General features: G+C 44.5%; 1 protein-coding gene across 1 annotated transcript in view; it reads left to right on the forward strand.

Annotated features, from left to right (window-relative positions):
* Window positions 1-17,109, forward strand: part of LOC132571798 (uncharacterized) — a 76,540-nt gene that overhangs the window by 23,864 nt on the left and 35,567 nt on the right. The window contains exons 9-11 of the mRNA XM_060238592.1: window positions 13,507-13,689; window positions 13,788-13,918; window positions 15,853-16,304. Coding sequence (XP_060094575.1) covers window positions 13,507-13,689; window positions 13,788-13,918; window positions 15,853-16,304 — 766 coding nt within the window. The remainder of the gene's footprint in view (window positions 1-13,506; window positions 13,690-13,787; window positions 13,919-15,852; window positions 16,305-17,109) is intronic.

The following is a 17,109-nucleotide window of genomic DNA, read 5'->3' on the forward strand; positions in this document are numbered from 1 at the left end:
ATGTGTGCTTCTAGCAGTATCCCACCTTCCGCTGCATAGATCCATCCCCGATTCCTGATCAGTTTCGGGTCCTTACCCCATTCCCTCAACTGTCGCCACCGGAGCCTTCCTTGAAGACTACGAGAGGTAATATTGCCCTGTTTGTCTACCCTTATATGTTCCCCTATCAATCTATCTGTATTTCTTAGGACTGTGTGAATGTGTGATTGTATTTTTATCTTGTATGACAGAACTATATTTTTCTCAATAAATTACAATTGGTTTTATTAAATTAGAGTCCTTTTATTGAGCATCACTCTCTGGCTGGTTGAGCCTTGTATACATTTGGTAAAAAGATTCCTAGTGAGCCAGATGCCCACCTAACTAATTCCCCAACCTCGTTTTGAGGGCATTTCGGCTTAAGAGCACACACACTCTCTCTCACAAAGAAGCCAAAAGAAACACAGTTTGCAAGCACAAACCTTTGTGATCTCATTGGGACAATTTACTCACATGAGTTGCTGTATTTCAACCAACTTCTTCAGACTGAGCGGTCTAGGGGGTGGAGTTTTCCTCCATCCCATCATCAGGTTCTAGTGAATGCTTTACTATCCATTTTAGTATACACGTGACTTCTGAAGTGAATGCAAAACAAGCAGAGGGACTCTGCTCGCTTCTCTTCCTTGCTCACAGGGAACAGCCGCATGGATCTGCTTGCTTGCCCTGCCCATGAGCTTTCCTCCAGCTGAGATGTAGAGGCACACTTGTGCACCATCAGAAACAGAAGCAGTTTCCAAGGTTCTTTTAAACCTGCTGAGATCTAAATGCACATCAGGGCTGTTTGGGCGGCCTGCACATACCCGACATGTTCAAAAGAAGAAAATATGGAGTCAGAAGGAGATGAAATGCAAGCATAGTTTGGACTTTAGAATTCAAATGGACCTTGGAATCATAAATTTGTCCTAATAGATATTGCATCTGAAATACAATATTATTTCCGCTTTGTTTGACTGCTGGTGTGTTTATTGCAGTGTTAGAAATCAAAGTGCATTTTCTAGCTCTTGCTCCCTGAAGAAGTGAAGGGCGGCAACAACCACCACGGGAGTGTGGGGTGCCAGCTGCCAAGGGGACCTCAGATCATTGACTCTCCGTGGACATATGAAGACTGAGAGCTCCCAAGCAAGGGGGAGACCGTTGTGCCCATCCAGTGATTCTGAGGTGAGACAACCAGCAGGTAATTCTTGCATAATGGAGGAGAAGCCATGCTGGTGGTGGGTGGAGAGAGAACGAGGAGATTCAGCTTCTACTTACAAGGGCTGTGCTTGGAGCCCTCTATCAGTGAATGCCATTGATCTTGTCTGTGAGTTGGGGATGGACATTCAGCTAAGAAATGGTGCCTTGAGGGCTGAAGGATGTCTAAAAGGCAAACTGGAAGTCAGAGGATGGGGAGTTTGCAGTGGATGCACAGGTCAAGAGAGGATTCAGTGAGAGGAGGGAGTACAGCCTAGGAGGGGTTATGAACAGGGGACTTGTGAAGATTGTAATATCCAAAGCTCTGTCTCATTCACTGAAACCACTTGGTCTAGTGCAGAGGTGGCCGAACTGTGGCTCGGGAGCCACATGTGGCTCTGTCACACATTGTGTGGGTCTAGAAGCCCACCCCACCCCACCCCATTGGCTGGCTTGGAGAATGCATTTAAAGTTACAGTTGTTTTCTTTCCCCCTCCCTCTGTCTATTTGCTTTCCTTCCTTCCTTCTCAAATATCTGATGTTTGTGTCTTGCGGCTCTCAAACATCTGACATTTATTCTATGTGGCTCCTTCGTTAAGCAAGTTTGGCCACCCCTGGTCTAGCTCAAGTGTTGCATAGCAAGTGGAGAATTCACCAGCTACCTCTTCATCATTTCCAAGGAAGCTCATTTCTCAAGCATATGGGAACCTAATATAAATTGGGACCAGTGTTCTCTCTAAGCTGAGTTAGGGTGAGCTAGCTCACAGTTTTTTAGCCTCTGGCTCACACATTTTTGTCTTAGCTCAGGAAACTGGGTGGTAGTTGGCCAGGACCATGGAGTCCCGTGATTTTTTTTTAGTGGATGTACCACAGCCTCTTTCAACCCCCTGGAATGCTCCTCAACAAAAGCGACAAGTTGATAATCTCTTCTAGTAGGGGCTGGAACACCATTCCCTCAGGCCTTGACCAGCCAGGATGGGCACAGGTCAGGGAGAGAAGCAGTAGGCCTTGCAGCTGCCAGGATCCTGCTGACATCCTCCAGGGAGAGTCGGCTGAAACGGTCCAAAAGTGGACCTGAAGACAGGCAAGGGGCTTCAGGTTCTTTTACTATATGAATTGTGGTTGGGAGATCCTGGCGGAGCGCTGTGACTTTGTCTGCAAAGTAGCTCCAGATGCCCCACAGCCAATAGCCAATTCCCAACTGTTTTGTTTGCCTCAAGGCAATTTACGTAGATAATGAGCAAATAGTCCTAAACAACTGGGCCAGGCAAGAGCTTGCAGATGCAATGGAGGCCACAGAGAAATCTTTCTTTGCAGCCTTCACCACCATCTTGTAGGCTTCCATAAATGTCCTATAAGATGCTCTTGCTGCTTCATCACAAGTATGCCTCAGATTGCATTGCCAGATTCTCCCAGGTCACTGGCAGGGGTGGGGGTGGGGATACAAGCTCAAGGTTAAGAAATTCCCAGAGATTTGGGGTGGAGCCTGGGGAGGACAGGAACCTCTTTTTCTCCAGGGGAACTGATCTCTGTAGCTGGAGGTGAGCTGTCATTCCAAGGCAGCCCAGGTCCCCCTTGCAGGATAGCATCCTAATGAATTAACAAAAACTTGTGTCAACCCAGGTATGTGCCTGAGATGTGAGAACGGGCACTTTCCTATATGTGGTGGGACTGTCACATTGCTAGAAAGTGTTGGGAAAATATTCAGAATGGAATGTATGCAGCGGTTGATCCAGAACCATTGCAATTTCTCTCTCGGCTTGGCTTCGCGAACGAAGATTTAAGAAGGGTGCAATAGTCCACGTTTGCTGCAGGCTCGCTGGTGGCTGACAAGACCAATGTGGGACAGGCAGGTCCGGCCACAGCGGCTGCAGGGAAAAGTCTGATTTAGGGTTGGTCCTGTAGCAGTGCGATTCTTCCTCAATCTCCTTTTGTCCTCAAGACCAGCTATGCGTGTGTTCTCAAAGGAAGAGACAGCCTGGTGGATGGTGTGCCTCCATGCTTTGCGATCTGAGGCTAGGTCAGACCACTGGTGATGGTTGATGTGACAGGTGCTAAGGGATTTCTTCAAGGAGTCCTTGTACCTCTTCTTTGGTGCCCCTCTATTTCGATGGCCGGTGGAGAGTTCGCCATACAGGGCAATCTTGGGAAGGCGGTGGTTTTCCATCCTAGAAATATGCCCTGCCCAGCGCAGCTGCGTCTTCAACAGCAGTGCCTCGATGCTGGTAACCTCTGCCCGCTTGAGGACTTCAGTGCTGGTCACAAAGTCACTCCAGTGGATGTTGAGGATGGTGCGAAGGCAGCGCTGATGAAAGCGTTCAAGGAGTCGCAGGTGATGACGGTATAAAACCCACGATTCGGAGCCATAGATGAGGGTTGTCATCACAACTGCTTTGTAAACATTGATCTTTGTGCCTTTTTTTCAGATGCTTGTTGCTCCACACTCTTTTGTGCAGTCGGCCAAATGCACGGTTTGCCTTTGCCAGCCTGTTGTCAATCTCCTTGTCGATCTTGGCATCTGAGGAGATGATGCACCCCAGGTAGCTGAACTGCTGGACTGTCTTCAGAACTGATTCACCCACAGTGATGCAGGGAGGGTGATAATCTTCCTGGGGTGCAGGCTGGTGGAGAACTTCTGTCTTCTTCAGACTAACTTCTAGGCCGAATAGCTTGGCAGCCTCTGCAAAGCAGGACGTCATATGCTGCAGAGCTGATACCGAGTGGGAGACGAGTGCAGCATCATCAGCAAACAGTAGCTCTCGGATGAGTTTTTCCATTGTCTTGGAGTGTGCCTTTAGTCGCCTCAGGTTGAACAGGCTGCCATCGGTGCGATAGCGGATGTAGACACCATCGTCCTCATCTAGATCTACTGCGGCTCTTTGAAGCATCATGCTAAAGAAGATCGTAAAGAGAGTTGGCGCGAGAACGCAGCCTTGCTTTACACCTGTGCCTATTGGGAAGGGCTCCGAGAGGTCGTTGCAGTATCTGACTTGGCCTCGCTGGTCTTCGTGTAGCTGGATGATCATGCTGAGGAACCTTGGGGGACATCCTAAACGTTCCAAGATTTGCCACAGGCCTTTCCTGCTAACGGTATCGAAAGCTTTGGTAAGGTCGACAAAAGTCACATACAGAGCCTTGTTCTGTTCCCTGCATTTCTCTTGGAGCTGCCTGAGAACAAATACCATGTCGGTGGTGCTCCTGTTAGCTCTGAAGCCGCACTGGCTCTCTGGGAGGAGTTCTTCTGCAATGGTGGGCACCAGTCTGTTCAGGAGTATTCTGGCAAGGATTTTGCCTGCGATGGAGAGCAGGGTTATCCCCCGGTAGTTGGAGCAGTCTGACTTTTCCCCTTTGTTCTTGTATAGGGTGATGATGATTGCATCGCGAAAGTCCTGTGGTAATTTGCCTTGTTCCCAGCAGGTGACAAGTACTTTGTGAAGTGAGCTATGTAGTACTGTGCCCCCATGCTTCCAGATCTCTGGTGGAATTCCATCAACTCCTGCTGCCTTGCCACTTTTCAGTTGCTTGATGGCTTTAACAGTCTCTTCTAGGGTGGGGATCTCATCCAACTCTGTTTTCACCGGTTGAAGTGGGGTGAGGTGGATTGCTGAATCTTGAACTACGCGGTTGGCACTGAAGAGAACCTGAAAATACTCCGACCACCGGTTCAGTATGGATGCCTTGTCTGTGAGGAGCACTTGGCCGTCTGCACTATGCAAGGGACTCTGAGCCTGATATGATGGACCATATACTGCCTTCAGGGCTTCGTAGAACCCTCTTAAATCACCAGTGTCTGCACACAGCTGGGTTCTCTCTGCAAGCTTGGTCCACCACTCGTTCTGAATGTCTCGAAGCTTGCACTGGAGGTTGCTACGTGCAGCGCGAAAGGTTGCTTTTTTCCCAGGACAGGAGGGCTGAGCAAGATGTGCTTGGTAGGCAGATCTCTTTTTTGCCAGTAATTCTTGGATCTCTTGATTGTTCTCATCAAACCAGTCCTTGTTCTTCCTTGTGGAGAACCCGAGGACTTCTTCAGAGATCTGCAGGACGGTAGTTTTTAGGTGTTCCCAGAGTGCTTCTGGAGAAGGGTCTGTGGGGCAACTGAGGTCCTCAATTCTTGACTGGAGTTTTGCCTGGAAGGCAGCTTTAACTTCGGCTGACTGGAGGCTGCCAACCTGAAACTTCCTCCGAGGGATACCTCCTCTCCTGGGTGTGGGTTTAAAGTGAAGATGGAGATTGCAGCGTACAAGACGATGATCCGTATGACATTCTGCGCTGGGCATTACTCGGGTGTGTAAGACATCTCGAAGGTCTCTCTGGCGCACCAGAATGTAGTCGATAAGGTGCCAATGCTTGGACCGTGGGTGCATCCAGGTTGTCTTCAGACTGTTCTTCTGCTGGAAGATAGTGTTAGTGATGGTGAGCTGGTGCTCCATGCAGAATTCTAGCAGGAGGCGCCCATTGTCATTGCAGTTGCCAATGCCGTGTTTGCCAAGTACTCCTTTCCAGGCTTCCGAGTCTTTACCTACTCTGGCATTGAAGTCGCCAAGGATGATCACCTTGTCCTCTGTAGGGGTCTTCCGTACGAGGTTGCGTAGATCAGCATAGAACTTGTTCTTTTCTGCAGGATCTGCTTGAAGGGTTGGGGCATACACACTGAAGAGTGTTGCATGCTGCTTGTTTTGAAGTGGGAGGCGCATGGACATGATGCGATCTGAGTGACCTGTTGGAAGGTTTTCGAGTTTGGAGGCAATGGAGTTCCTGACCATGAAGCCAACGCCAGAAAGGCGGCTCTCAGCCTTTGACTTACCCGACCAGTAGAGGGTATAGCCAGCACCGTGTTCTTGAAGACTACCTTCCTCAGGGAAACGGACCTCACTGAGAGCTGCTATGTCGATATTCAACCTGAGAAGTTCATGGGCAACTAGAGCAGAGCGTCGTTCAGGGCGACCACTGCCTACTGTGTCAAGCATGGTTCTGATGTTCCAACACGCAAGCTTTAGTCTTTGCACACTTTGTGAGGCAGGTGCATGCCTTTTCTTTGTTGTTATTTTTCGACCGCAAGTAAGGATGCCCGTTGACCGCGGCTAGCCAACTGGGGTGGGGGAGACGAGCTTTGTTTAGGCCACCTTTTCTAGGCCCCTCTCCGTGTGGAGCAAGCAGTGCTGTCCCTAGATAAGGCTGCTTGGTCGTTCAGGGTGCTGCCGAAAGATGCTTTCGTCTCCGGGTTAGCATCAGGCGACCAATATCCTGAACCGCCTACATGCAGGATCGGGACTGCGGCTTCCAGTGGCACCTTCCACCTGCCGTTTCGCCCCTTGCCTATCGCTGCAGGACTTGATGCGTTGTGGGTTGTGTGTGTGGATATGCCCTTCAGGCCTGCGCAGAGGAATTTTTTAGGTGAAGCGCAGTGTGCGCGGTACTGGCTCCACCCTTTCACCTGGGGGTCATCTGCCATGGCCCAGTAAGCCGGGACGCCGGCAGTGAGTCCTCCAGGTGGTAGGTGTTACATTAACGAGCTCTATCTGCCCGGGTTTGATGTTAGAGTTTTCCTTCTCTTAGGCTGACGAAGTTGGTGGGCCCAGCCTGCCCATCCGGTTATACCGCCGGACAATTCGGTCGCACCATGACGTAGCAAACTCTGTGAAAACGGGGGGGACCAGCGAGAAGGTGTTGCTACGGATGCAGTAATGCAGGAGAGGCCATTGCAGTGACCATCTGCCAGGCATAGCCAGACAGTGACCACGCGGCGTTCACTACACCGGGAGAGGAGAGGCTATGTATTGCGCATGCACTTTCCCTGGGGGGTAGGATTCCCAGAGGGAGCCCACCCCCCACCACCCCCTTTGCAATTTCTAATAAGAACATAAGAACATAAGAGAAGCCATGCTGGATCAGGCCAACGGCCCATCAAGTCCAACACTCTGTGTCACACAGTGGCAAAAAATGTTATATACACACATACACTGTGGCTAATAGCCACTGATGGACCTGTGCTCCATACACTGTGGCTAATAGCCACTGATGGACCTGTGCTCCATATTTTTATCTAAACCCCTCTTGAAGGTGGCTATACTTGTGGCCGCCACCACCTCCTGTGGCAGTGAATTCCACATGTTAATCACCCTTTGGGTGAAGAAGTACTTCCTTTTATCCGTCTTAACCTGTCTGCTCAGCAATTTCTTTTTTTTTTTTTTATAGAAATTTTAAATTTTATTGAGAAAAGTAAAATACAAACAAAACAAAAAATACAAACAAAACAAAACACTAAAACATTGAAACGAAAAGAAACACAAAACACAATAAACATAGCAACATACAACTTCAAACCATAAACAACTACAACATAACTACAAAAACCCCCACACACAGGAGAGGGAGAGGATTAAACTTGTACATAAAACATTCATTACTCCATCACTACTTTAAAGCTGATATAATTATTTTATATCAAAACCTCTGCTTTTAACCCACTCGTATACAGGGTCCCATTCCTCCCGGCATTTCTGCACATTACCACTTCGCAGCCGGGTAGTCAACAGATCTGATTCCGCTATTTCTAAAAGTTTAGTGATAAATTCTTCTCTATTAGGTGTTCTATCTTCCTTCCAGTATTTTGCGTATAAAATTCTGGCAATTGTAACTATATACAACAATAGTTTCAGCTTGGTCGCAGGTAAATTTTGTCTACAGATATTTATAAGATACAGTTCCGGGACATGTTTCACTTGTATTTGTAGGATTTTTTGGATCCAAATGTTGACTTGTGTCCAGTATTTTCTGGCCTTTTTACATTGCCACCATATATGGAACAGAGAGCCTTTAACTTCAGTACATTTCCAGCATTTATTAGAATAAGAAGGATATATCTTTGCCAATCTATCTGGTGTTAGGTACCATCTATATACCATTTTGTACATGTTTTCCTTAAGATCTGCTGGCTTTATTAACTTTATATTTTGCTTCCATAGCTTTTCCCATTCTTCCAAATCTATATTGTAGCCAAAGTCCTTCAGCCATCTGATCCATGCTTCTTTAACCACCTCATCTTGCATCTTGACTTGGAGCAACCAGTCATATACCTTGGTAATTAATTTTTGTTTAGACTCCAGAATCAAGTCTAAGTCAGAATAAGAGTTCAAGAAACCGACCTCTTTATCTTTCCGGAATCTTGATCTCACTTGACATTGTAACCACCAAGATAACTTTAAAATTTCCTCCTCAATCAATTCATTCTGGTCATTTAGCAGGTAAGCATAGTCCTGTTGGTTTTCCCAGTTATATAGTTTGGGGTGTGATGCAGCCTCTATCGGGGATATCCATTTCGGAGTATGTTTGTACAGCACTTTAATTTCACTCCAGACCGCATACAAAGATCTTCTTATTTCATGCCTAAAGAAGCGTCCGGTTTTGATAGGAGTTTTATACCACATATAATTATGCCATCCTTCTCCTAACCCATCGCCCTCTAAAGACAATAGTCTTTTATTTTCCAATTTACACCAGGCTCTCAACCACGCCATATTACACGCTTTATAGTAGAGTTTCCAATCAGGAAGAGCTAGTCCTCCTCTTAGTTTAGAATCTTGCACATTTTAATTCTAGCCTTCTTACCCTGCCAAATAAACATTTTGGTCATCTCGTTGAGTTGCTGAAAAAAAGATTTAGGTAGTATAATTGGAATCGTTTGAAATAGAAATAGCACTCTCGGAAGAATGTTCATTTTAATCGTTGCGACTCGACCAAGGAGCGAAATTTGGAGATCTTTCCAATTAGTTAGATCCCTCCGGATTTCTCTCAAGATTTTTTCATAATTATCTCTGTATAAATTCTTTAAGTTATTAGTCAGGAAAATTCCCAAATATTTCACCTTCTTTTCATTCTTGAATCCAGACAGCTGTTCCAACCTTTCAATTTGGTCCTTTTCCATATTTTTCGTTAAGATCTTGGTTTTAATAGCATTTAGTTTAAATCCAGATACTTCTCCATACTCTCTTAATCTTTGTTTTAAGAGCTCAATCGATGATAAAGGTTGTTCTAATGTAAATACCAGATCGTCTGCGAACGCCAACGTTTTTAATTCTGTGTTATTTATTCTGATCCCTTTAATTTGAGAGTCTTCCCTAATCTTCCTAATCAACGGTTCTAGAGTCAATATAAATAGTAGCGGAGATAGTGGGCATCCTTGTCTTGTACCTTGTTCTATTTCTATTAAGTCAGTCATTACTCCGTTAAAATTAACTTTCGCTATCTGCTTCGTATACACTGCTTCAACCATTGAACAGTACCTTTCTCCGCACCCGACTCCTGCCAAAGTCTCTTTAATGAAATTCCAATTAACATTGTCGAAAGCCTTTTCAGCATCTATCAGGATCGCCGCAAATTCTTTATCTGGGTGTTCTCTATAATACTCAATTGCGTTCAAGAACAGTCTCACATTCTGGTTCATTAAGCGTCCTGGAACGAAACCCGATTGATCTTCATGAACTAAACTTCCAATAACTTTCTTCAATCTATTTGCTAGTATTGTCGCGTAGATCTTGTAATCACTGTTCAGCAGAGAGATTGGTCTGTAATTTTTAATTTCTGCTGGATCGGAATCCTCTTTATGAATAAGGGATATTAGAGCTTCTTTCCACGATTCTGGGATTTCTCCTGTACTATAAACATTTTCCAATACTTTCTTGAAGGGAAGGAGTAACACATCCTCAAAAGCTCTAAAAAATTCAATCGGCAATCCATCTGTACCCGGCGTCTTGTTACTTTTTTGAGTTTTTATGGCATCTACTACTTCCTGCATTGAGATTGGGTTTTCTAAGCTTGCTTGTTGTTCCTTTGTTAATTGTTGCATCTCCACTTCCTTTATATAAACCTCTTGTCTTTGTTGATCAAGTTTCTGTTTTTTATACAAATTCCGATAAAAATCCTGGATAATGGTTTTCATTTGAGAGTTTTGAAAAGTCTCCTCTTTCGCCTCATTCCTTAACATCTTTATAATCTTTTTCTCCTTCTCTTTTCTCAATCTATACGCCAACCATCTACTCACTTTGTTCGCATTTTCAAAATAATTTTGTCTTGTCCACTTTAATTTCCTCTCAATTTCTTCAGCCAAAAGAATATTTATCTGATGTTGGACAGCTATAATTTTTGTCTTGATCCCATTTGGGTTCACCGTTTTCTGTTGTTTCTCAAAATGGTTCAACTTTGTTAGAAGCTCATTATAAATCTTTCTTTGTTCTCTCTTCCTCCTTGATGAATATCGGATGGCAACCCCCCTAAAGAAGGCCTTGAATGCATCCCATATTATTGAGATCTTTGTATCTTTTTCAAGATTACATTTAAAAAATTCTTGTATTTCTTTTTTGGCTTCTCCCAGAAATTTGGTTTCTTTCAAAATTTGTAAATTTAAAGACCATCTAAAATTTCTTTTTTGTTCCTGAAATGCCACCGAGATTGGGTTATGATCCGAATACGATTGGGGAAGAATATCCACTCGATTAATTGTCAACATCATATCTAGAGACATCCAAACCATGTCAATTCTTGACCAAGACTTATGTGGTTGTGAGTAGAAGGTGAAATCTGCTGTGCTCGAATTTCTTGTTCTCCAAGCATCTACTAGATTCAATTCCTCAGCCATTTTTAGGAAGGAGTTGGGTAATAAATTTCGAGTCTTCTTCTTTTTCTTTTGTGAGTCTTCATATTTTTTATCCAGTTTGATGTCAAATATCGCATTGTAGTCTCCTATAATACAATATCTGTCCGATTTCAATTCTCTTAACTTAAGGTACAAATCTTGATAAAATTTTTCTTGATTTTCATTGGGGGCATATATGTTCGCCAAAATTGTTTTCTGACCATTTAATTCTATTTCAACTATAAGAATTCTTCCTTGCTCATCCGAATACAAACAGCTCGATTCAATCTGGTGAGAAATGAAGATTGCTACCCCTTTCTTCTTCTTCTGCGAGTCACAAGAAGCATATAAAATTCCCTATTTCTTATTTTCCAAATACTTTACATTATCTTTCCGGATGTGGGTTTCCTGTAAACAAATAATTTGTGCACCAGATTTTTTCAGTTGTTGAAAGACTCTCTTCCTCTTGCCGGGTTCATTTAATCCGTTCACATTCAAAGAAAATATTGTAGTCTCTGCCTTAGAATTCATTTTGCTGGTTCCTTACTATCAGGTATCTTGACTTCCTTCCTACTCTGAAGTCTTGTCTTCATCTTTTCTCGTTGTTTTTTTGGAGATCCTCCAGCCGGAGATTCTTCATCGCCTTCTAGCTCTTGATCACCTCCTGACTCCGAACCACTCCGCTCCACAAACTGGTCCCAAAATTCTTCCATCTTTGCCTCAGTGGTAATATTGTACCTCTTCGCTTGAAAAGTGAAAAAAAGACCTTGTGGAAAAAGCCATCTAAACTGAATTTCATGTTTAATTAACCACGCAGATAATTTCTTGAATTTAAACCTCCTCTGCCTTACACTCCAGGGTATCTCTTTTAAGATCTTTATTTTATTTCCTTTCCAATTGATTTCACATTCTCTTGTTTTTCTCAGGACTCTTTCCGTTGTTTCTGATCGTAGAAGTTTGACTTGAACCTCCCTAGGGAGTTTAAACTTTCTTATGTAGCTTGATGAGACTCTTTTGGCCCATAAGATGTCTCTTGGGCCTTCTTCCAGTAATTCTTCATTGTCCACTGTTAAAATATCCATTATTTTACTAGGTAAATCTTCTTCCCTCTCTTCAGGTATATTTTGGAAACGCAAAATTGTTGCTGCTTTCTCCATTTCAAGTCTCATCAGACGGTCTTCCATCTCTGTCAACTCCTTTTGATTCTCTCTGGCTATGTCACTTGTCTGCTTACTCCGTTCTTCCATTCTATCTACTTTGGCAGTTAGACCATGGACCTGTTGCGTGTTTGCCAGCAATTGTTTTTGGAATTCTACCAACTGGTCATTTGTCTTCTTTACCTCACTCATCAAATCAGTTCTTAACTCATCCAATGCTTCATGATTTTTCTTAAATCCCGCTGTTACACTCTTTTGCAGTTTTTCCAGTGCATCCTGGTTGACCGAGCCTGGAGTCATTTTTGTTCCCCCCGGTGGTGGGGTACCTTGCTGATATTTTTTTATCTTCGCTTCTGTCATTCTAATTTTACCGGACCAGATCTAGTAGGTACTATATAATCCAATCTCACAGTATCTTCTTGACAAGACCGGCACCCCTCTTGTTAAGGATAAACTGTACCAATTCAATAATCAATAGTCTCCCCCAATCATTAGTTCACCATTCAAAATTCTCTTATATCAAATCAACTCCCCTAAATAGATTAACCCTCAAAAAACCAATATTTCAATTCAATTATAATATAAATCAAATATTTCAATTAATTTCTTATTACTTAATGGTTAGAAACTTCAGTTCTTTGATAAAAAGCAAATCTTTCAGCAATCAGTTCAGGACAGTGGCTAATTACAGTTTCTGAAATAATTAAACAGTTATACAATTATGATATATATAAATGTTCCCAAAAATGAATAAGAATTTTATTCACAGTCTTATCTTGCCTGCTTCTTATCTGCCTCTTCTTCTTTTCTTCTTTCTTCTTTCTTCCTTTCCCCTGCTTCTTTTCTTCTGCCTTCTGTATCACTGTCACTCCAGTCCTGTCCTATTATTCTATCAGGCTGAATCCAATTTTTGAAAATAGTTCCTGTTGAATTCTGTTGTGCTCAGTTATATTCAGCTCCTGCTGTATTCAATTCTGACCCCAAAGTTCTGACAGTCTAGTTATTATGGACGCGACCACGGGAGAAAAGAAAGTCTGGGCAAAAAGCCAGAGCAAGCCACAACAAAACAAAACAAATCCTCCGCCAAGTTCTCTCTGCTCCTGTTAATTGTCAACACCGGCACAGACACAACACCTAGATCTTCGATAAAGTACGGCCGCGGCTGATGCCGCTAAGAACCGCCACTTTACCCTTTCCGTTGTTCAACTCCAGCCCCGGATAAAAAAAAAAAAACCAAACAGAAAAAGAAAGATGTATTTCAACGACCACCAAACACCGTCAAATCTTGCCAAACGAGATTGTCAATAGTGGGGGGGGGGGAATTCTTCAGTCCCGGGGAGTTACTGATACTTCTCTTTGATCCACAGCTTCCTAATAGACACTGTAAGTCCCGTCCGCCATTCCAGCTTGCTTCCGGAAATACCTCTCCCGGACCTTCAGTGATCTAGCCTCTCCTTTCCCCCTCCTCACTCCTGCTTCTCGCCTTGTCTTTCAATCCCCTTCTGCCAGCTCCATTCACCCGACCACGCTCGTGCTCTTACTCGTCTCCACAACCACCCTCGATTCCGCTTGCGGCTTCGGCCAGTCTCCCGAAAAGCGCACCGCCACTTGCCACCACTCACCGCCGTTTTCTCCTCACCTCCGCTTCCGCGCCTCTCGGACCACCGACCCCGAAAGCCTTCTCTTCGATCGGTAAATATTTCGCCAGAAGAGAGTACCCACTTTCGATCAGTCTTAGGGTACAGCTAATAGGAGTTTCGCTTCCTCTCCGTTCTCCGTCACTCCGGCAGCACAGTTAAGCGCCTAAGCATTGAGAGGCAACGGCCAGGAGGAAACCGGCGCTGGGTGGGGAACCTCCGCTCCCCCCCAACAGCCAGAAGCCCTCCAGACTCCGGAGCGTCACCTGACAGCTCCGATAGGGGTGTCTCCCGTCCGGGAAACCCCCTCTGTCGCCCCCCAAACAGAGTCCCTTCTCGAGCTAGAGAAAGGAGCTCCGCTTCACTCCGCCATCTTCCGGAAGCCCTGCTCAGCAATTTCATCGAATGCCCACGAGTTCTTGTATTGTGAGAAAGGGAGAAAAGTACTTCTTTCTCTACTTTCTCCATTCCATGCATTATCTTGTAAACCTCTATCATGTCACCCCGCAGTCGACGTTTCTCCAAGCTAAAGAGTCCCAAGCGTTTCAACCTTTCTTCATAGGGAAAGTGCTCCAGCCCTTTAATCATTCTAGTTGCCCTTCTCTGCACCTTCTCTAAAGCTATAATATCCTTTTTGAGGTGCGGCGACCAGAACTGCACACAGTACTCCAAATGAGACCGCACCATCGATTTATACAGGGGCATTATGATACTGGCTGATTTGTTTTCAATTCCCTTCCTAATAATTCCCAGCATGGCATTGGCCTTTTTTATTGCAAACGCACACTGTCTTGACACTTTCAGTGAGTTATCTATCATGACCCCAAGATCTCTCTCTTGATCAGTCTCTGCCAGTTCACACCCCATCAACTTGTATTTGTAGCTGGGATTCTTAGCCCCAATGTGCATTACTTTGCACTTGGCCACATGTTTTGGCCTAATGTTTTGTTAGACTAGCCACACTGGGTTGCCTAAAAACCAGTAGGATGCCCTGTGGCAGTTACTTGTAAAGATGAACAAGAAGAGTCTGTTTTTCTACCCCATCTTCCTTTACCCTAAGTAGCCTCAAAGCTGCTTACAATCACTTTTCCCTTAGTTTCCCCAGAACAGGCACATATTGTGAGATGGGAGGGGCTGAGAGAACTGTGACTAGCCCAAGGTCACCCAGGAAGCTTCATGTGGAGGAGTAGTGGTGACTCAAACCCGGTACTCCAGATTACAGTCTACTAATTATAACCACTACTCCACACTGGCAGCCAGAATGCTCCTTGCTAAAAACTGGAAGTAGCAATCTGCCAAAGTTTATTATGCAAAATTTGGTTTATTATGCTAATAGCCAAGACAGGAATGCTTTAAGAAGACTATGTAAAGAAGACAGAGGCACAGAGGCACAGAAATGGTTTATTCAATGGTGGTTTCCTTTAATAAGATGCTGGCATGGGTTGTTTCCTACCAAGGAATCAAGGGAAGAAGTGCTGAACTGCCATTAAGATTTTATTTTTTGTAGAGATATAGATTTTGTGAGAGTTTTCTGCTAGGTTTCATGGAAGTTTTTGTATATATTGTAAGAGGAATGTTCTTTTTTCATTAATGAACAGTTTAGGTGTTACTTTTTAAAAAAAAAACCGTTAAGTCGCTAAATTAAAAGAACATTGTGTGATAAATAAAAACAGGCTAAAATCTTGATAGAGCTAAAATCCACAGCAATGTCTACCTTCTTCTGAAAAGGCTCCTGGCAGCCCGCAGTTTCTGGTTGTAGGAAACCTCTTTGGCACAGGAAGTTCTTTACCTGCCAGCAAAAATGAGCTGAAAGCGTGGCCAGGTGGCTCTCCCGGGGAATAAAGTTCCATGGTGCAGAGTGGTAAAGCTGCACTACTGAAGTTCTAAGTTCTGCTCATGCCCTGAGTTCGAGCCAGCTTCAAGAGGGGATTGGATAAACATATGGAGCAGAGGTCCATCAGTGCCTATTAGCCACAGCGTATTGTTGGAACTCTCTGTCTGGGGCAGTGATGCTCTGTATTCTTGGTACTTGTGGGGAACAACAGTTGGGAGGGTTTCTAGTGTTCTGGCCCCACCGATGGACCTCCTGATGGCACCTGGGTTTTTTTTTTTGACACTATGTGACACAGAGTGTTGGACTGGAGGGGCCATTGGCCTGATCCAACATGGCTTCTCTTATGTTCTTGTTCTTATGCTGCCCTTTTACAGATCTGACAAGCTGCTGCCCTTCCCGTCACCCAAGCCACTGAGAATCCAGCCCTCATGGCCTCAGCTCCACCATCCACAGAGATAGAGCAGGAGGCCAAGTGCCCCATCTGCCTGGAGTGCCTGACGGACCCCATGGTCCTGGACTGTGGGCACAGCTTCTGCCAGGCCTGCATCACCAACTACTGTGAGAAATGGGAGACTCTGGGAGACTTGGAGTGTCCTGTCTGCAAATTCAAGTTCCAGAAAGGGGCTTTCCGCCGAAACTGGCAGCTGGCAAACCTAGTTGAAAAAATTCAACTGGTGCCACAAAGTTCAAGAAAAGGTGTTTGCTTGAGACACCAGGAAAAACTCCACTTCTTCTGCAAAGAGGATGAAAAATTGGTGTGTGCTGTCTGTGAGCGATTCCCAGAACACCAAGGACACACAATAGTTCCCCTGGAAGTGGCTGCTCCAAAATACAAGGTAGGAACTCATCCTGATCCTTGCTGGTGGAATTCCATCATTCTCTGGAGAAGATGCACTTTCCTCCCAGCATAGCGGAAGAGGAGCTCTCCCTCCAGGGCTGGTGCTTGCAACTGTAAGGAGATTGAAGATACCAATTGTGGGTTTTCTCCTTTTATGATGAGTGTTTGGGCCATACTGAGAACAAAATTAAGACCAACCCAGTTTCTCTGTTTAATGAAGATGGTTTTATTACTACAAGTTATAAAGATTTATTTACACAGACACAGAGTGTTGGACTGGAGGGGCCATTGGCCTGATCCAACATGCTTAGTAGGGTACACTCTTCTGTGCCAGTCTTTGCAGAGCAACAGGATATAGCAACAAGAAGACTCAAAGATTTGTTTGGCTCAACATGAAGTTTTAGAAGAGGAAAGGCAGAGGGAGGCAACAATAGTCAAAGGATGAATAAAAATGGGTGGAGCGAGGGAAAAGGCAACAGCTAGATATTAGGGGTACTCATTATGGGGATATTTGGTTAATGTAGGAGAGTTTGTCCAGACACAGAATGGGATGCAGAGTGCAGTAAATACATCTCCCAAGAAGTATATGGCAAAAAAAGTAAACTTACATTTATTCAAGTAGATCCACATTCAGGTTGCAGTCAAAAGAAGAGAAAGAAACTTAATCTAGAGAGTACTTTCCCTTCCTCAAATGGCCAGGCTGTCTGGTATCATGTGTGTGAGAATATGAGGGCACTGTATTTACAGGAGAGGCCTCTTGATACATTGGTCTCTGTGGAAGCCCATGTGTAGCCAGCCTGCAG

This window comes from Heteronotia binoei, chromosome 5 (assembly GCF_032191835.1).
Source record: "Heteronotia binoei isolate CCM8104 ecotype False Entrance Well chromosome 5, APGP_CSIRO_Hbin_v1, whole genome shotgun sequence".
Classification (NCBI taxonomy): Eukaryota; Metazoa; Chordata; class Lepidosauria; order Squamata; family Gekkonidae; genus Heteronotia; species Heteronotia binoei.